Genomic DNA, 20,759 nt, shown 5'->3' with positions numbered 1-20,759 from the left:
TCTCTATAATTATTATTTTTTCTTTCAAGTAGCGCGTAGCGCTTTCGCATAGAAAAAATTAATACTATTAGGCTGCACGTAATTTTATATCGGTATGGAAAAATTTATTGAGAATATTTGTTTCAATGTGAAAAGTTCCTGATGAAGGAAAAGAAGTATTCAGATTAATAAACTTCAATTGTATAAGTACTAATGCCTTGCAATTTAAAATATGCAGGCTGAATAATATTATATTTCAGTAATAATCATATTCCTACATCAAAACATAATTTGGATCTTATGAATAATGAAATTCTTGTGAATCAATGCAAAAAAAATTCTTTAACGTGATTACAATTTTAGTTAATAATTTAAGTTCAATATAATTACTTATGTTTATTTATATTGAGAATTCACATTTTTTTTACCTAATATTAAATAAGTTTGACATAATTCTTGCAATAATCAAAATATTTATTTTTATAGTACTTCAATACATAAGAATAATCATATGGAATCATAATTTATATAATAATTCTATTCACATAATTTATACTCAATATTCTAAATTTTTTTGATAAGATAGAATTCGAAAAAGACCAGGATAACATAACGATACTACCGGATAAATCTTTCAGTTGATGGTAAATTATTCCATTCTGATACTTCCCGATACTTTTTACCATTGACTGTAAAAACACAAGTTCTTTTGTTCATATCTAAATGAACTGTAATTCTTGCACCATCTTCGTGAAATGACGGACAATACTAAAATCCACTAGCAGGATTGTAAAGACCACCGGAACCAAATACCCATCCAGTAGGTTGATTACCTGCAAAGGTTTGATAATCAAAATTTTTTGATGCGCATACTCCAACCCAAGACCATGAACAATTTTTTTTAATAATAACATCCCATTTAAAAGTCCTTTATTTTCGAACGCTATTCTACCTCTAACACATACATTGGTGAACATTGCTATTTTTTCTGCTTGCACAATTTTCCATTATCCTTAATAACAACGAAGTTTTGATCTATATGCTGGCTTATACCAAACATAATCAATTTCATTAATTGACGTTCCACGAGTATTAATTAAATTATTTAAATTTAAATTATTTGATAACGCTATATATCGATAAGCATTAGAAATTATTTTATCTGGGACAATTTCTAGTGGTTCAATAATATTGGCTAATATTTGAACTTTAATTCTTCTGAAATCAATAAATTTAATCAAAGGTTCTAATTCTTTGCCAACTTTTCGATGATCGGTAATGAATTTATTTTTTACTTTGATTGGATTCTCTATTTGTTCTAAAGTTGGCAACAGTTTCGTGAGAGTTTTATGTGCATCATTAGAAACTTGTTTGGCTGCAAGAATAGCACTATATCGAAAAACCTCATATTCTGGAGTTGCAAATGGTTTTCTTTTTCATATATATAAGATAAAATGCATTTAAGGCCCGTGATAGACAATCGACCAAATTTAATATTATTTAATGAAATATTTGCTACTTCTTCAACCAATAAATTAAGAAGAACGTTATCTTCTGTTAATGGCATTTTTTCCGAAATTTTAGATAGTAATTCCGGTGAATAATTTTTTGCAAAATTAGTATTCTTAACTGTTTTCAAAATAAAATCTTGTAGGTCCGATAATTGAAAATAGACTGCAGCGTAAAAAGCTTCAACAGTATTATCTTTTGTTAAAGATTCTTCTTTTATTGATCCAGTATAGGTCAGTATATTCTAATATAATTTCCATTCCAGCGGAATTAATCTTTGGAAAAGAAATTTGCTTTTCATAACTTTCTTTCATTCCATTATAAAATAATCTGTCAAATACTTCGGACCTTGCTGCTAAAATTGCTCTACAACCGTGTAATTTCTTTCCATCTTCACATAAAATTTCTATATCACTATACTTTGGATTATTTACTAATAATCTTAAATCTTGTTCTAATGAATATCCTCTCGTCATTTTTTCAAGAAGCCTTTTTTTTTAAAAAAAGTAAACTTTATTTTATTTTGGATTAATGAACCAATATTTATATTATTCTGTACTATGTTGTAGTGCTTCGATCCGGATGAAAACCGTCATCCGGATTACACAAAAAAAAATCCGGATTTTATCCGGATTGATCCGGATTAATATCCGGGTCAGATAATCCGGATGGAAACCGGAATCCGGATTGGATTTACATAATAAAATTTTTTTTGACTGCGGACTAGTTGATGATCCATATAATAAACATCGAATAGCATTCCAACATATTTATTATCAAAAAATTTTAACAAATATTTTATGAAATTTGGATTAAATTGATATTAATATCAATTTAATTTTTAGAATTTATGGCTATACTTTGTAACTTTTACAACTTAATTAAACTTTATGTATTAATATTTAATAAAATACAGTATGTGGCTTTGTTAAATAAACACTATGGCTTTTATTTAATGAGAATCTGGGCTTTTTTTATGAACTTTATGGCTTTTATTTAATAAGGATCTAGGCTTTTTTAATAAATTTTAAGACTTTTATCTAATAAAAATCCAGACTTTTTTAATAAACTCTGGGCTTTTTTAAATAAACTTTATGGCTTTTATTTAATAAGAATCTGGGCTTTTTTAATAAACTTTAAGGAGAAGAATAGTAAATAATTAATTTTTTTATTTTGTATTTTTTTTTTCAAATACTCTAACAATTTAGCAAAATTTTTTATTTTTTAAAATTTTTTTTTATCTTCATATTTGAATTGAAAAAGGTGTTTTTTACATTTTTTAAGTTAATAAAATAAAGAACATTTAAATATATTTTACATTTAAAAAAAAACTATTTTACAGTTCTTTTCTAATTAGTCAGAACTGTTTTCGCGCAATAACTCGCTATCCAGTGATCATAAAAAAATGATTAATGGATCATTAGAATCCACTCATAGAGAGCTTTCGAATGGTACCAAAATAACCTTTCTAGCATCAATAGATGGCGAGTTATTCATGTAAATATTTTAAACATTATCTCATCGCCTATCGAAGCTAGAAAGCTCATTTTAGTACCATTCGAAAGCTCTCGATGCGACGATTCCAATGAGCCATCAATCGTCTTTCTACGATTACTGGATGGCGATATATTGCGTGAATATAGTAAATATATATGAAAACTCATCCGGATTCCGGTTCAAACCGGATATTTTCCATCCGGATCAAAATCCGGGTCAAATCCGGATATCCGGATAAAAAAAAAATCTGGATTCATCCGGATTTATCCGGATGAGACAGAAACGGATCGAAGCACTACTATGTTGTACTAAACTTAGAAATGCATTGATCGGATACATCACATGTATATCATATGAACTTTTTTGCTGCGCCTCCATATGATAAGAATGGGTAAAATTATCTAAGCCACAATTCTGGCCAAATTCTAATGCGGCCCAGCGATGTGAAATTTTGGGCACGTGTTATCCAAATTCAATTTAATAAACGAACCTTTATTAATTTCTTAACAATAAGATTAATAAATATAATTGATTTAGTACTTTCTTTAATAAAACGTGATTCATTACATTTTGACAAATTTGTGCATTCTTTAAAACTTTTTTTTCAATAAATACAGCATTAAAATTTACTATAATTAACCACAATTTTAAAAAATATATATACTATATATAATTATTTTTTCTTTCAAGTAGCGCTTTCGCAATAAATTAGAAAAAATTAATAGTAGGCTACACATAATTTTATATCGCATACGGCTTATTTGAGAATATCTGTTTTAATGTGAAAGTTCCTGATGAAGGAAAAGAAGTATACAGATTAATAAACTTCAATTGTATGTATAAGTACTAATGCCTTGCAATTTAAAATATGCAGGCTGAATAATATTATACTTCAGCTTCTTCATTTATAATCATATTCCTGCATCAAAACATAATTTGGATCTTATGAAATTCTCATGAATCAAACGCTTTAACATGATTTCATTTTTAGTTAATAATTTAATTCAATATAATTATTTATTATGTTTATTCACAGTATATCAAATAATTATATTGAATATTCACATTTTTTTTAATAATTCTTGTAATATTAATAAAAGGTTACATGAATTTAAATTACAAAAATCAAAAAATTTATTTTTCTTGGCTTAATAATTTGTTTAGTATACATATTATATATGACTCAAAATTTTATAATAAAAATTTATTATTCACAAAATTTATATTCAATAATCTAATTTTTTTGATGAGGTAAAATTTGAAAGCGACCAGGAGAATTAAATGATACTACCGGATAAAGCTTAGATGGTAAATTATTCCATTCTGATACTACTCGATACTTTTTACCATTGACTATAAAAGCACAAGTTTTTTTATTCATATCTAAATGAACTGTAATTCTTGCACTATCTTCTCCAACCCAGTAAATAGTTTTTGATTAAATTTATACCAAACGGGCTCATTGGCTCAAAATTAGCTCAAATTTATGCAAAAAATAATCCAAATTTAAGCCAACCTAGAGCCAATTATATATGGATGAGCCCATTTGGTCCAAATTCATACAAAAACTATTTACTGAGCAAACGAGGGACAATAATCTACTATATAGCTATTATAATTACGAGTCTCTAGAACCCAATACCCATCCAGTAGGTTGGTCTTCTGCCCAATATTCATAATTAAGATTTTCTGGTGCACATACTCCAACCCAAGATCCAGAACAATTTTTCTCAATAATAACATCCCACTCAAAAATACCTTTATCTTCTAAAACTATTTTAGTTCTAACGCTTTGAAAACCACAACCATCTGGTGCATATACAATTTTTCCATTATCCTCAATAACAAGTTTTGATCCACATGCTGACTTATCCCAAACATCATAGCAGATTTCATTAATTGATATTCCACGAGTATTATTTAAATTTAAATTACTCGATAATGCTACATATTGATAAACATTAGAAATTATTTTATCTGGGATAATTTCTAGTGGTTCAATTATATCAGCTAATATTTGAGGTTTAATTCTTCTGAAATCAATAAATTTAACCAAAGTTTCTAATTCTTTAGCAACTTTTTGATAACTGTTCTAATGTTGGCAATTGTTTCATAAGAATTTTGAGCGCATCATTAGAAACTTGTTTTGCTGCAAGAATAGCACTATATCGAAAAACCTCATATTCTGGAGTTGCAAATGGGTTTTCTTTTTCATATGTACAAGATAAAAGATATTTAAGGCCCGTAATAGACAATTGACCAAATTCAATATTATTTAATGAAATATTTGCTGCTGCTTCAACCAATAAATTAAGAAGAATATTATCTTCCGTTAGTGGCATTTTTTCTGAAATTTTGGATAGTAATTCTGGTGAATAATTTTTTGCAAAATTAGTACTATTCTTAACTGTTTTCAAAATAAAATCTTGAAGGTCTGACAATTGAAAATAGTCTGCAGCGTAAAAAGCTTCAACAGTATTATCTTTTGTTAAAGATTCTTCTTTAACTGACCCTGTATAAATATATTCTAATATAATTTCCATTCCAGCGGACTTAATCTTTGGAAAAGAAATTTGTTTTTCATAACTTTCTTTCATTCCATTATAAAGTAATCTATCAAATACTTCGGATCTTGCTGCTAAAATTTCTCTACAACCGTGTAATTTCTTTTCATCTTTACATAAAATTTCTACATCACTGTACTTTGGATTATTTACTAATAATCTTAAATCTTGTTCTAATGAATATCCTCTCGTCATTTTTTCAAAAAAATTTTTTTTTTAAAAAAAAAAAATAATAATTTTTTTAAAAATAGAATGAATAGGATTATTTTTTTTTATTTTCGGACGAAAACTTAATATTTATTCTGTACCATGTTGTACAACACCAAGCACCATGAAAAATCGGGTAAGTTTGTGTATATCATTAAAATTTTACTATATATATAAAACTTTAAACGATAATTTCGCTCAATTTCATAATGTGGGTTAAATTGATAAAATAATGGTTCAATTAATTCGAAAATATTTAATAACGAAATTAATAGGTAGTAGGATAATCGGTACGGTACGAATTTGCAAACCTGTACAGTACAGTTGATCACTCATATATATAAAATTACAAAATTTGATCAACATGACCGTACCGTATCGTACTGACACTATAATAAAGAGAAAATCAATACGGTACATTTAGCATATAATTAATTGGACACCAGTGTTTATTTTAATAATTTGGACGCTAATGTCCAAAATATTCATTTTAATAATTTGGACACTAATGTCCAAAATGTTCATTTTGATAATTTGGACACCAATGTCCAAAATGTTCATTTTTGTAATTTGGACACCAATGTCCAAAATGTTCATTTTGATAATTTGGACACTAATGTCCAAAATGTTCATGACTTTTGTAATTTGGACACCAATATCCAAAATGTTCATTTTAATAATTTGGACACCAATATCCAAAATGTTCATTTTTGTAATTTGGACACCAATGTCCAAAATGTTCATTTTTGTAATTTGGACACCAATGTCCAAAATGTTCATTTTAATAATTTGGACACTAATGTCCAAAAATGTCCATTTAAAACAATAACTGTACTGTACTGTACTGGTTCTATATATAGAGAGATTATTATAGAGCCAGTACGGTACAGTACAGTTGGTTAAATTTTATGGTTGATCATATCGTACCGTACCGTACTGGTTCTATATATAAAGAGATTATTATAGAACCAGTACGGTACAAAATGATTATCACAAAAATTGATCAACCGTACCGTACAGGTTTGCAAATTCATACCGTACTGGATAAATATATATTCAAAATTAATATATGAAAATGAGTAAAGCAATAACAAGTTAGAATCAAGTTAAATGAAGCACAATGGAAGCACTAATTATTTTGAGTATAAGATCGGAGTTGATTAACTATTTTACGTATAAAACGCCGTGGTTAATTCTCAATCGAAATATAGAAATTTAATGAGGAAATATAAATTGGAATGATTCATACAATGTTTTAGTGAATAGGTTTCAAATATATGTAAGTGGTTACATTATAAAATAACATATAATATATTAGTCATTTAGAAATAATAGGGCTATATAAAAAGTATTAAATCACAAAGCGTTATTCTTGGTTAAAACTAAGTGGTGAACCGAATTGATATAATATCTATAAGAAAATCAAAAACGAGAGGTTACAACAACTTTAATTTGAATTTTTTCACGCAATTTAATAGAAAAAAAAATTTTGTTTTCATTCAGTTAAATAATTCTTGCTTATAATAATTTTGTTTTAGGTACCATGGCTTTATTTTTTGTGATTATAACATACTGTATTATTCAATATTCTTGTCTTTAAATTACATGGCTATATGATTTGGAAGAAACTCCACCCTTTTTTTAACTACTACAAAGCGAAATTATAATTCAATTTCATCAGGAGGTTAAATCATGCGAGTAATAGTGTAGAATCATCAAATATGTATAATACTCGAAAATTTACATCTTGAAAAAATCTGTAGATTTACAGATTTGTGTAATGTACACTTAAAAATATAGTCTCGATAATTTTTATTTTAAAAATTCGCATAAATTTTACTTAAATGGGTAGCTTTGATAACTCACTTTACTAAAAATATTCGTAAATATACTATTTCATATAGCTTACACTTAAATATATAGTCTTGATAATTCTTATATTAGAAATTTTGTATAAATTTTACTTAAATGGGTAGTTTTGATAACTCACTTTACTAAAAATATTCGTAAATATACTATTTTGTATAACTTGCACTTAAATATATAGTCTTGATAATTCTTATATTAGAAATTTTGTATAAATTTTACTTAAATGGGTAGTTTTGATAACTCACTTTACTAAAAATATTCGTAAATATACTATTTTGTATAACTTACACTTAAATATATAGTCTCGATAATTTTATTTTAAAAATTCGCATAAATTTTACTTAAATAGGTAATTTTGATAACTCACTTTACTAAAAATATTCGTAAATATACTATTTTGTATAACTTACGCTTAACAATCACTGGTCATGTCACGGATCGGCATATTGAACTAATTTTAAGGAAAAAACCAATAGTCTATTACCTCATTTGAATCACTTGATCTTTCAAATTAATTTCTGTCGAATTAAAATTTTATAAAATTTGTGCTCAATAGATGATTGACATGCGTGTCGATCACTTTATATAAAACCGTTTTTTAATGCAAAAAAAAATATTTTACATAATAATGTGTACTAAAATTTTACACATAGTTTCACACCATGTTGAAGCCATTGTATATTAATTTTTTTCAAGATCGAATAATTATTGAGCTACTTTTACCATAAAAATGGATTTTGTAGACGAAAAATTGCCAAATTTGACCAATATATAAACATGTGAAAATCATGTTCCATCATAGTTTGTAATACTATGATAATCGAAACTTGAAGATAGAAAAAAGGTGTTTTTATCTTCGTACAATGAAGAAAAGTCGTCAAAAACTTGCATCTCGCGTTTTATTTTATCCTATTTTCGTGATTATTTAAAAAACTGATTATTACAAATGTCGCTACATGAAAATAATAATCTTTTTGACTCACTTTTTGAAAACTTTACAGAAGGTTCAGAGGAGTCAAATAATTATGTAGACAGTGATAATGTAAGCGATGACTATGAGTTTTTAGATCCTTGTATTGACTTGGAAGAATGTAATGTAAGTTTTTTGCATAAAATATTTATAGATAATGATGAAATTAGTAGTTCTGACTCAGATAATTATGAATTTGATCTTGAAAGTGAAGGCGAAAGTGAAATTGAGAGTCAGAATGACATTTATAATAATAGTGGTGAATTTGATGAAATTATAAATAATATAGAACAAAAAGAGTTAACGGCATGTGTAGTAATTGATTTTTTTGATGGAAAATTTCAACGATGTGGAAATAAAGAAGGAAATATAAGACAATTACGTAATCTTATTGGGACATGGCAAGTGGATCGAGATGTTATTAGAGAAGTAGATGGTAATTTACAAAAATTGGGTGTTTGTGATTTACATTTTCAATTTGACAATAAATACCTACATAATTCAAAAGAAAAACAATTAAAAAAGTTTGAGATGGGAATGATTCAATGGCGTAGATGTATTTCTTGTAATAAGTATGTAACATTTTTTTCACGAGGTATAGGATGTACTCAACATTCTTGGCGTCTAAATGAACATAATATTCAAGTACCATGTATAGGACAATATAGTTGTAAAGCGTTAAAAGTATGCCGTCCCTTATGTGTTCAAGCATTTGATAATATAAATATTAATCAAAAATCTCTTTGTTACTCATGTTATGAAGAATTTGGAGGACATATTTATCAACGTCCAGGAAGGGGGAAAAAAGGAAATACTTGTGAACAATTACATTTAGAAGATACTAGCAAAGGGCTTGAATTTTTGGGTAATTGGTTAATTCATTTTTCACAAGCTCAAAATGAAGAAATAAAAAATGAGGCATTAATAGCGTTAGTTAATGCTCTTATTCCTTTTACATCTTTTCCAATTTCTAATAAACAAGCTTTAGCTAAATCAATTTCAAGTGATATAAATCAAATACCTAGTTTATTTATAATTAAAATGCTTTTTATTAAGTCTTCTAAGAAAACAAACAATCAAAATTTAAAAATTAATGATTATGAAGAACTTGGACGTGTAATTGGAAAAAAATTATAGGATTCAAGATCAGATATTAATGAAAAAAATCTTCTTTAAATTTACCACAAACTATCCAGAAGTATTATGATGCATTTCCAAACTTTCTTACTTCATTTTTTCAGGAATAATTAACAAATTGCAAGAAAAAAAATTGGAAATAAATAATCGTCAGCAAAGAAAACGTCAAAAACCACTTTCTACTATAAATAATGAACGAACAATTAAAATTGTAACATTTATTATCTCAATGATAACGGGACTAGCTTTTCCTTCTTTGAAACTTTGGTTGCCTCAAGTTTTAGCAAGTTTATATCGCAAGCCACGATTACTAAGTTCACTTTACCAATTATTAATGATATGTCATGTGACATCTCATACAGATCGGCATGAAAGAAAACTTGCCAATACCCAAATGGAAAAAGCTAATCCAGCAAAACGTTTAATTCAAGAAAATAATATTTGGAATTTAGCAATTATTGATAACACTGGTCGAAATAGTCCAAATCGGCTAGAAATCGGATGTCCGATTTTAGGCCGAATTTGGTGATAAAGATGGCCGATTTATTAATTTAGGCAAAGTTCCGATTGGCAGGCTGATCGACGCCGATCAGAATATCCAAATTGTATCTGAATTGCTTAGTATTTTTGATCCGAATTGTTTAAAAAAATATATTCATAAATTTACCGAATTGCAGTGAATTTATTCTGAATTATGATAAATTTTGATAAATTGCGATAAATTTTAATCTGAATTGCAGTAAATTTTAATCTGAATTGCAGTAAATTTTAATCTGAATTGCAGTAAATTTTAATCTGAATTGCAGTAAATTTTAATCTGAATTGCAGTAAATTTTAATCTGAATTGCAGTAAATTTTCTATTCTGAATTGCAGTAAATTTTCTATTCTGAATTGCAGTAAATTTTCTATTCTGAATTGCGGTAAATTTTCTATTCTGAATTGCGGTAAATTTTATTCTGAATTGCAGTAAATTTTAATCTGAATTGCAGTAAATTTTAATCTGAATTGCAGTAAATTTTAATCTGAATTGCAGTAAATTTTCTATTCTGAATTGCGGTAAATTTTATTCTGAATTGCGGTAAATTTATTCTGAATTGCAGTAAATTTTAATCTGAATTGCGGTAAATTTTAATCTGAATTGCAGTAAATTTTCTATTCTGAATTGCGGTAAATTTTATTCTGAATTGCGGTAAATTTATTCTGAATTGCGGTAAAAATTTAATGAATTGCGGTTAATTTTATTCTGAATTGCGTCTGAATTGCAGTAAATTTTATTCTGAATTATGGTATATTTGCAGTAAATTTTATTCTGAATTGCGGTAAATTTGCAGTAAATTTATTTCGAATTGTAATTAATTTTTTTCTGAATTAAGACAAATTTATTTTGAATTATGGAAAATTCTAATACTAATAATTTGGAATATTAATTACATATATATATAGATTTTTGACGAAAAAAAGAAAGTTTTCTACCAAATTAATTCAGATTCGTTCATTGCGCGTCGTCCATATGTAAATCAGAATCTGAATTATTATGATTGTCACCGACCGTTGATTTTGATGGTTTTTCTTCTCCTTCCTTGTTATGGTCTTCATCATTTTCGGTGGTGTTGCCAGTTGCTGGTGTTGTCCCTCTACTAACTTCTTCTTCTTCTTCATCATATTCAGTGATTAAACCCTGATCGATATCAGTATCGAATATTAAATCTTGTTGTTGTACGATATAAGACCATTCGGGAGCATTTGACGGATGTGGTCGGTCGTATTTTTGTACTTCGTCGTCGTATCTACGTTCGCGTATTAATTTCGACTTATTTGACGAGTGTACATCGAGTACATTTCGTAGCAAATTTTTAAGCTGAAGAAACAATAAAATATAAAAATTAAATCCAGCGATTCGTCTGAAAAATCAAGATTCAGAAGTTCTAACCTCATCAGATCTCCACGAATAGTCATAAATAGCGATTATGGACTTTGTTGGGTCTTCTTCGTCTGTCTCGCTTATTTCTGGAGAATGAAATAAGCGATTGGATAACATCTTTAGTAATCTACGCTTATCATATTTTGTTATCCGTTCATCGTCAAAACTATATAATCTCTTTGCCGCCTTAATTCGGCGGATTTTCTTCTAAAATACGTTATAATTTGAATAAAATTCAATACATAATCGGAATAAAATTCAGCATAATAATTATAAATCATTACTAACGTCGTGTACTCGATTGTTTGAGTGCACCCGGTGTTTATTTTCATCGGCTTTTCCCCTATCCATTAATCTTTGATGAGAACGACGAGACTTGTGGAGACAACCCAACCATTTTGTAAGTTGCTTATTCGAAGCGGGAAAACACGGAGCAAGGGCTGAACGCAATTCAGGGACTAGCTTACGACGAATCTTGAGATTTTTCGCGCTATTGAACGTTTCATTGTAATCTAGTCCTCGAGTTTCATCGATGGTTTTCAAAATAGACTTCATTTCAGCCTAAATATAACAATCAAATAATGATAACCGGTACTTAATTACTCAATACTGCAATTTTAAATAACTGAATCAGACAAATAAAATTAATATACCCTAGCTTCTTTTTCGTCGTACTCATCATTATTGTTAGAACCAGACCGTTCTTCCTCCGATTCTTCCTCGTATCGCTCGGACTTTTTTGTCTTAATTCTTTTTTGACGTTTTGCCGGCTGTTCGAGATCCATCTGCCTATGAATGGCTTTAGGCAGACGGATTCTCGAATACCTGTTTAAGCTTTCGCGTAGATCGTCATTCTCGTCTGCAAAGGCCTCATTTATTCGAGTCAAAAAACGATTTTCGTCGAATAATCGGTTATTTTCGCGTTGAAGCTTTGCATTCTCTACTTGTACTTCTTCAATTTGTTTCTTTAATTTTAGATTTTCTAAATAAAGAATTTTATTAATAGTAATATTTTTTTACGAATAATTCTGAATTTATACGAATGAAGTCAAAATCGTACCTGCTTCTAAATCAGTATCGTCGTCATCGATCATCCTTTCATTACCTTGATCGTCTTTAACCACTAATACGAATTTTTGTGGAATTCGAATATTCCCATATCGTTTTTTCATTTCCGATAACATCTCTTGTTGATCTATAAAAATTATTAATTATCGTACATGTCAATCAGCAATTTTCCAAAATTCAATTACCTTTAGGAATATTTGGCGGTTCAATTTCTATAACTTCATCGTCAGACTCTTCTTGAGTCGGCTTAGTCGACTTTGCAGATTTGAGGATCGACTTGATGGGTGACGATTTGCTAGTCGACTTATTGGTTTTGTCAATCGTCTCATTCGGATTACTTTCTTCTTCTGTTCTTCCCCGTTGACGATTAGATCCTTCGTCAGGTGTTTCTTCTTGAAATCTTTGCTGCTTTTGTTTGTTTGACTTGGTGAGTGACGATTTGCTAGTCGACTTATTGGTTTTGTCACTCGTCTCATTCAGATCACTTTCTTCTTCCGCTCTTCCCCGTTGACGATTAGATCCTTCGCTCGGTGTTTCTTCTTGAAACCTTTGCTGCTTTTGTTTGTTTGACTTGGTGGGTGACGATTTGCTAGTCGACTTATTGGTTTTGTCACTCGTCTCATTCGGATTACTTTCTTCTTCCGTTCTTCCCCGTTGACAATTAGATCCTTCGTCAGGTGTTTCTTCTTGAAACCTTTGCTGCTTTTGTTTGTTTGACTTGGTGGGTGACGATTTGCTAGTCGACTTATTGGTCTTGTCACTCGTCTCATTCGGATTACTTTCTTCTTCCGTTCTTCCCCGTTGATGATTAGATCCTTCGTCAGGTGTTTCTTCTTGAAACCTCTGTTGCTTTTGTTTGTTATTTTTTTTATTGTTTTTTTTATTATTGCTATTATTTGACATTTTATATTCACTCAATATTCGTTTAAAAAATCGAAGCGGGTTCAATATCGTCATATCGTCCTATTTATAAATTTAAAAATCATCAATTAATTAATAAGAAAATCGTTAGCGTTCTACTGCGTTGATTTCTCGATTGAAAAATCAACTATAAATCATAATTAAAAAAGACAAATCAATTAATTAATAAGAAAATCGTTAGCGTTCTACTGCGTTGATTTCTCGAGAAAAATCAACTATAAATCATAATTAAAAAATCAAATAAATTAATTAATAAGAAAATCGTTAGCGTCCTATTGCGTTGATTTCTCGATTGAAAAATCAACTATAAATCATAATTTAAAATCAAATAAATTAATTAATAAGAAAATCGTTAGCGTCCTATTGCGTTGATTTCTCGAGGAAAATCAACTATAAATCATAATTAAAAAATCAAATAAATTAATTAATAAGAAAATCGTTAGCGTTCTACTGCGTTGAATTCTTGATTGGAAAATCAACTATAAATCATAATTAAAAAATCAAATAAATTAATTAATAAGAAAATCGTTAGCTTCCTATTGCGTTGATTTCTCGATTGAAAAATCAACTATAAATCATAATTAAAAAAGACAAATAAATTAAAATTACGAAAATCGTTAGCGTTTACTCTGCGTTGATTTCTCGAGGAAAATCAACTATAAATCATAATTAAAAAAGACAAATCAATTAATTAATAAGAAAATCGTTAGCGTTCTACTGCGTTGATTTCTCGAGGAAAATCAACTATAAATCATAATTAAAAAAGACAAATAAATTAAATTACGAAAATCGTTAGCGTTCTACTGCGTTGATTTCTCGATTGAAAAATCAACTATAAATCATAATTAAGAAATCAAATAAATTAATTAATAAGAAAATCGTTAGCGTTCTACTGCGTTGATTTCTCGAGGAAAATCAACTATAAATCATAATTAAAAAGACAAATAAATTAAAATTACGAAAATCGTTATGTTTTCTACTGCGTTGATTTCTCGATGAAAATCAACTATAAATCATAATTAAAAAAGACAAATAAATTAAAATTACGAAAATCGTTAGCGTTCTACTGCGTTGATTTCTCGATTGAAAAATCAACTATAAATCATAATTAAAAAGACAAATCAATTAATTAATAAGAAAATCGTTAGCGTCCTGCGTTGATTTCTCGATTGAAAAATCAATTATAAATCATAATTAAAAAGACAAATAAATTAAAATTACGAAAATTGTTAGCGTTCTACTGCGTTAAAATTTGATATACTTTAATGCGGCAAGTTATACTTTGTCGAAATTTGCAGTAAAATCGAAAATATATTGTTATTATAGCAATACCACTTCGATTAATACAAAATTGTTACTTTTCAACTTTCGCTAAAATTTACAGTTTCTTTTGATAAGGTTTGTTTGGCATCCGAAAATGATAAAGGGATGATAAAGTGATTATCTTGTAAATAAAAGTTATTTTAAAATAAAATAAGCTTTTTATTTTAAAAATAAGCTTTTTATTAAAAATAAGCTTTTTATTGTAAAATAAGCTTAAATCATATTGCAATTTTTAAAAGTATATTAATTAGAAAATTCGCAAATTTATTATATAAAATTGCCAAATTTGCGAAAAAAAAATATTAAATCCTAAAAAATTATTGAAATAATCATAGAAGCCAGGATTACATTAATTATACATACAAATTATACAAATTTTGTGTTATTCCAAATTTTATAAAAATCGGCCTTTTTACAAATTTGGATTTTGCCAAACTCATTAAACTTATTCAAATACTAAACAAATGAGCAGAAAAAGGTCAGTCTCTAGTATACTTGACGATCTTGATGATGAAGAATCACCTTCAAATCAGCTATCTTCTACTCGTAGAAATAGATCAATTTCTGGTATAATAAACGAAGAAATAGTATCTTCTGCTAGACCAACAAGTAATAAAAGAAAACTAGTAGTTTGTAATTGTCCTGATTGTGATGGCAACTTGGTGGATTCTCGCACAAAAGAAATTCACGATTCTAGACATCAAGAATACCAAGATTCGCAAGGTACAATTTCGTCTCAAGTTCGTCAACTTGAAATAGGTGAAACATCAATACCCGCTTCAGCTGGACGAATGATTGATGAATCTATTAGACAAGAATCGGAAAAATCAGATAACAGTAATCAAGATGATGTTGATGATGAACATCAAGATGTCGAATTTAACTTCTTACCTCGACAACGTGCAAGAAAGTATACAAATCGTCCGGAAATTTCAGAAGATCCAGAAGATTCATCATCATCCGAATATACTACAGAGGAAGATATCTACAGTGATACATTGTCTATAGGCAGTGAATCAGATAATGATCCAATTTCTGGAATTTCTGAAATTTTTGAAGACTATTCACCACCTAGTTATGAACCATTTCAAAACCCACCATATTTAGAATCGAATTATGATCGATTTTTATGGATTTTACTTTGGATAATGAACTTTCGAACAAGATTCAATATCGCAGAGACAGCTACTGAGACTCTAATAAAATTTATGAAATTGGCCCTGTGCGAGTTCAGTAGTGACGATTTTAATGATTTCCCAGATTCGCTTTACTTAACAAGAAAGAAGCTTGGATTAAATGACCAATTTCATAGTTTTGTACCTTGTCCGAAATGTCACAAATTGTATAAAAAAGAGGAAGTGGTAGATTTCAAACAAGAGGACAATCCTGCTATAATGAAATGTCAACACATAGAATTTCCCAATTCTTCAGTTCGCAGATCACGTCTTTGCAATACGGCATTGTCTGAAAAAATTAGCGCATCGACAAATCGAACAATAATACGACCTAATTTAATGTATCCGTTTGCTGGAATCAATCAACAACTTGCCACTATGTTTTGTCGGCCTGGGTTTGAAAATTCTCTCCGACATTGGGCTAATCGGTCGAATTTTGATAATATTTTGACCGATATATATGATGGGCAAGTGTGGAAGAATTTTAAAGAATCGGACAATGAAGATTCGCCAAATTTTTTCAGAAGCGAAGTGGCCGATTCTCATCTTGGCTTGATGCTGAATCTTGATTGGTTTCAGCCATATGATAGTACCATTTATAGTATCGGTGTCATATACGCCGCTATATGCAATTTGCCACACGATATCCGATTTAGACGTGAAAATTTATTGACTCTCGGCATTTTACCTGGGCCAAAGGAGGTCAGCCTACATAAAGTGAACCACTATTTAGCACCAATAGTTAACGAATTGGAAACACTCTGGGCTGGGTTAACACTAAATCGTACTTATGAATGCGAAAATGGAAAGAGAGTTCGTGGCGCTTTAATCTTAGTATCATGTGACATTCCCGCCGCAAGAAAAATTTGCGGTCATGTTTCTGCCTTAGTTTCATGTCACAGGTGTGAGAAAAAAGCAAATTATGAAAATGGGCAGCATAATTTTGCTGGAATGGATGATGTAGGGTATTCTGCTCGAGATTCGAATGAGCACCGGCAAAACGCACTAGGTTGGCGAAGATGCAACTCAGACGCTGCTAGAAAGCGCTTCGTCAAAGAAACTGGCATTAGATGGTCCGAATTGTTGCGTCTATCATATTTCGACCCTATTAGATTTATTACAGTCGATCCAATGCATTGCTTATTTCTGGGCATTGCGAAGTGGATAGTAAAACGAATTTGGATCGATGGGGGTATTTTGACACCAAATTCTTTGAACAAAATTCAGAAAAAGATGGACGAGTTTCAGATACCATCCGATTTAGGTCGAATTCCAGGAAAAATTCATAGTGGAGAGGGATTCACCAATTTTACGGCCGATCAGTGGCGAATATTCTTTACAATTTATTCAACTGTATCACTTTGGGAACACCTTTCAGACGTAGATAGAAGAATCCTGAATCATTTTGTCAGGGTTTGTTCGATTTTGGTAAATCGGATTCTAGAATCTAATTTGGTGGATGAAGCCCATAGAAGTCTTATCGAAATAGTCAAGCTCATTGAGAATCACCACGGCAGAGATAAGATCACACCGAATCTTCATCTTTCTTTGCATTTGCGTGATTGCTCATCTGATTATGGACCATTATATGCGTTCTGGTGTTTCTCTTTCGAACGTATGAACGGTATTTTAGGTAAATATCCGTTAACGATTTTTTAACGATTTTAACGATTTCAATATTAGCTTATAATTTATTGATTTCGCACTTTTAGGTTCGTTACCAAACAGCAACAGGAAAATTGAGTCTGAACTTATGCGTCGATTAATGTTTGATAAACAAATCGAAAATATCATAAGTTCAGGTATCGAAGTAAAAGGTCTTGAATTGCTAAACAGTCAGCGTACTATCGGGTCCCTTTCAGTTACTGATGAATTTTCGTCAGATGAGATGCATCGATTTTGGCTGAATTCACAAAATATTAAAGATTCACAGATTTCTGGCAAAGAAGGCTTCCCAGGTGAATTTCTTAAGCCGGTATCTCATTATATACTACTTTCAAGTGAAATGTTAAATTTAATGGTCGAATATTACAATGCGACTTACGAATCATTTGGATTTCGGAGGCCTCTTGTAGAAGGTTTAGATAACGATATAATAATTAGGGTCAAAATTAACCAATTCGGAAGGTGTCGGATTGGTTCAGAAGTCTTTGGATCGTCATTATCGTTAAGACATGTAAAAAGTTCGTACGTCTTAGCGAAATTTATTACGGATGATGAAGATGTCGACACCTACCCAGGTCAAATTCAGTATTATTTTACTCACGTAGTAGACTTTCCGGATGGTCCCGTCGAACATTTTCTAGCATACGTTCGTTGGTATAAATACGCAAATTCAACCAATATTCGATACTATTTCAGCAGTGATGAAATTTGTAATGTTGAGTTGTGGAATACCGAATTTTATCCAATAAGTCGTGATTGTATAATACCTGTGCATCATATTTTAGGTAGATTTGTACCAGTAAGTTACCAAATCTCAAACCGGCAAAATGCAAGGGAGTATTTAGCCGTAAATCCAATTAGTAGAAAATACCAATTATAAACTTATAAGTTTTAGACATAAATTTATAATAAATTGAGTAATTGACTATAAATTTGGTGTTGATTTTTCCGAATTTCTGAATTTTAATGACAAATCATGTTTTTCAAAAGTTAATTTTGATGACTTTTTTTGTATCAATCAGCCGTCAATCAAATATAATGATTTTTTGCCGAATTTTTATCGAATTTTTATTGAATTTTTATTGAATTATCAATTTTCCATAAATCGGAAGTACATATTTGAATATTGGGTAAATTTTAGGTTGATTTGTCATTTTGTCTGATTTTTTTTTGATTTCAACCAGCATCAATCAGCCGTCAATCAAATATAATGATTTTTTTCTGGATTTTTATTGAATTTTTATTGAATTTTTATTGAATTGTCAATTTTCCATAAATTGGAAGTACATATTTGAATATTGGGCAAATTTTAGGTTGATTTGCCATTTGTCTGATTTTTTTTTTGATTTCAACCAGCATCAATCAGCCGTCAATCAAATATAATGATTTTTTTCTGGATTTTTATCGAATTTTTATTGAATTTTTATTGAATTGTCAATTTTCCATAAATTGGAAGTACATATTTGAATATTGGGCAAATTTTAGGTTGATTTGCCATTTGTCTGATTTTTTTTTTGATTTTAACTAGCATCAATCAGCCGTCAATCAAATATGATGATTTTTTTCTGGATTTTCATTAAATTGTCCGATTGGCATCAATCAGATGTGCCGATTTGTAATGTCAGTCGATTTTGGTCTGATTTTTAGCTGATTTTCCATATGTCCGATTTTTTTGATTTCGACCAGTGTAACATTGATTTTAAAGAGAAAAGCTTTAAATTTGGGAATATTTATGACATTACCCGAGGAAGTTCTCATGCGATATTAAGAATGGCTTTCCAAGCGCAACTGCCAATAAATAGAACTAAGCCTGAGGTAGTAGTTGAATTAACAGCAGATACGCCATTATTTGGTATGAATTCTAAAACAGACCAAATATTAATAACTTTTCAAGAAATATTCAAAGAACTATTACATATCGAAAATAATAATGGTGAACTGTCTTACAAAAAAGATTTTGATGCTGAGAGTATTAAACATATTATACTTTCTAAATTAGATTATGGATGTTTAGGCCCATCTCCTAATGTTGTTATCCTTGAACCTGGAATGAATCCAAACTCTGATGAAGAAATTTTACGTGCTGCTGAAATGTATAAAAAAGACTTCAATTTGAAAGATTCTGATTTTCTTGATATTGTGGCTGATGAAGCAATATATCATCGATTAATTAAAGGTAAAAAAAAATGGCCTAAGCTAAGACTTCATCTAGGTCAATGGCATACCTCGAAAGACTTTTGCTCAGTACTTTTAGTTCTATTTTCAAGTTATGGATTATTAAGCTTAGCTTCACGTCTTGGTGTAAGATTTCTGGATAAATTTGAAATTGCAGTTGATTACCGTTCAACAGCTAGAATTCTGGGTCTTTTATGGATTGCTGTAGGAATAGCAATTAATATTTACATTACTTCAAAAAATATACCTTTTTCAGAAATCATGGATGGTAAAAATGATACTCACATTTGTCTTAAAGTTTGGTATCTTTATTATAAATGGGCAGGTATCTGGAAAGCTCATAGAATGGGAATTCGTATAGGAAATTTTAATATTCAAAGAGATTCTTTAGCTGCAGTTGCACCTCTTTTTGCTAGTGCTGCTAAATCTAATTATACAACTGCGATTGCTCACTTTCTTTCAACAATAGCTGCTCATCCACAATTAGAGGAAAATCTGCATCACGTTGGCTCTTTTAAAATTCCACGTGAAAAAATGAAGAAAATAATCCTTTCTATACTTGTTTTGGATTTGATGAAGCGCTAGAGACCTTCGGGGTTAAATATATTAAACAGAATATTACCGGGAATACAATTGATGAGAAAAATCTCAGAAATCAAATTAAAGCATGCTAGGATGAAAGAGAAAGGATAGATTTACTACTATATGAATACCTAGATAATAACACAGTATTGCATACTGAACGAACTAGTGAATCACGAAGGGAATCACTATGGAA

The 20,759-nt window shown here is 29.5% G+C and overlaps 5 protein-coding genes across 5 annotated transcripts; 2 read left to right on the top strand and 3 right to left on the bottom strand.

Moving 5' to 3' along the window:
• Positions 1-747: 747 nt before the first annotated feature.
• Positions 748-1,964, bottom strand: OCT59_000991 (uncharacterized protein; the record flags this gene model as incomplete). Its single annotated transcript, XM_066139245.1, has 4 exons — positions 748-907; positions 1,033-1,390; positions 1,465-1,732; positions 1,830-1,964. 4 exons carry the CDS (start codon positions 1,962-1,964, stop codon positions 748-750), a joined length of 921 nt encoding a protein of 306 aa, XP_065988667.1.
• Positions 1,965-4,603: 2,639 nt separating this feature from the next.
• Positions 4,604-5,744, bottom strand: OCT59_000990 (uncharacterized protein; the record flags this gene model as incomplete). The annotated part of the gene is made up of 2 exons (XM_025330476.1): positions 4,604-5,077; positions 5,163-5,744. The coding sequence occupies 2 exons, from the start codon at positions 5,742-5,744 to the stop codon at positions 4,604-4,606; spliced, it is 1,056 nt and encodes a 351-aa protein (XP_025175755.1).
• Positions 5,745-8,571: 2,827 nt separating this feature from the next.
• Positions 8,572-9,732, top strand: OCT59_000989 (uncharacterized protein; the record flags this gene model as incomplete). Its single annotated transcript, XM_025329316.2, has 1 exon — positions 8,572-9,732. One exon carries the CDS (start codon positions 8,572-8,574, stop codon positions 9,730-9,732), a length of 1,161 nt encoding a protein of 386 aa, XP_025172863.2.
• A 1,493-nt stretch (positions 9,733-11,225) lies between these two features.
• On the bottom strand, positions 11,226-13,625 carry OCT59_000988 (uncharacterized protein; the record flags this gene model as incomplete). Its single annotated transcript, XM_066139244.1, has 6 exons — positions 11,226-11,591; positions 11,664-11,861; positions 11,943-12,215; positions 12,308-12,636; positions 12,715-12,849; positions 12,908-13,625. 6 exons carry the CDS (start codon positions 13,623-13,625, stop codon positions 11,226-11,228), a joined length of 2,019 nt encoding a protein of 672 aa, XP_065988666.1.
• Positions 13,626-19,576: 5,951 nt separating this feature from the next.
• On the top strand, positions 19,577-20,566 carry OCT59_000987 (uncharacterized protein; the record flags this gene model as incomplete). The annotated part of the gene is made up of 1 exon (XM_025329575.2): positions 19,577-20,566. The coding sequence occupies one exon, from the start codon at positions 19,577-19,579 to the stop codon at positions 20,564-20,566; it is 990 nt and encodes a 329-aa protein (XP_025166853.2).
• Positions 20,567-20,759: the final 193 nt, after the last annotated feature.

The sequence above is a fragment of the Rhizophagus irregularis genome, chromosome 1 (assembly GCF_026210795.1).
Source record: "Rhizophagus irregularis chromosome 1, complete sequence".
NCBI classification, from domain to species: domain Eukaryota; kingdom Fungi; phylum Glomeromycota; class Glomeromycetes; order Glomerales; family Glomeraceae; genus Rhizophagus; species Rhizophagus irregularis.
This window is presented reverse-complemented; position numbering and strand designations above follow the sequence as displayed.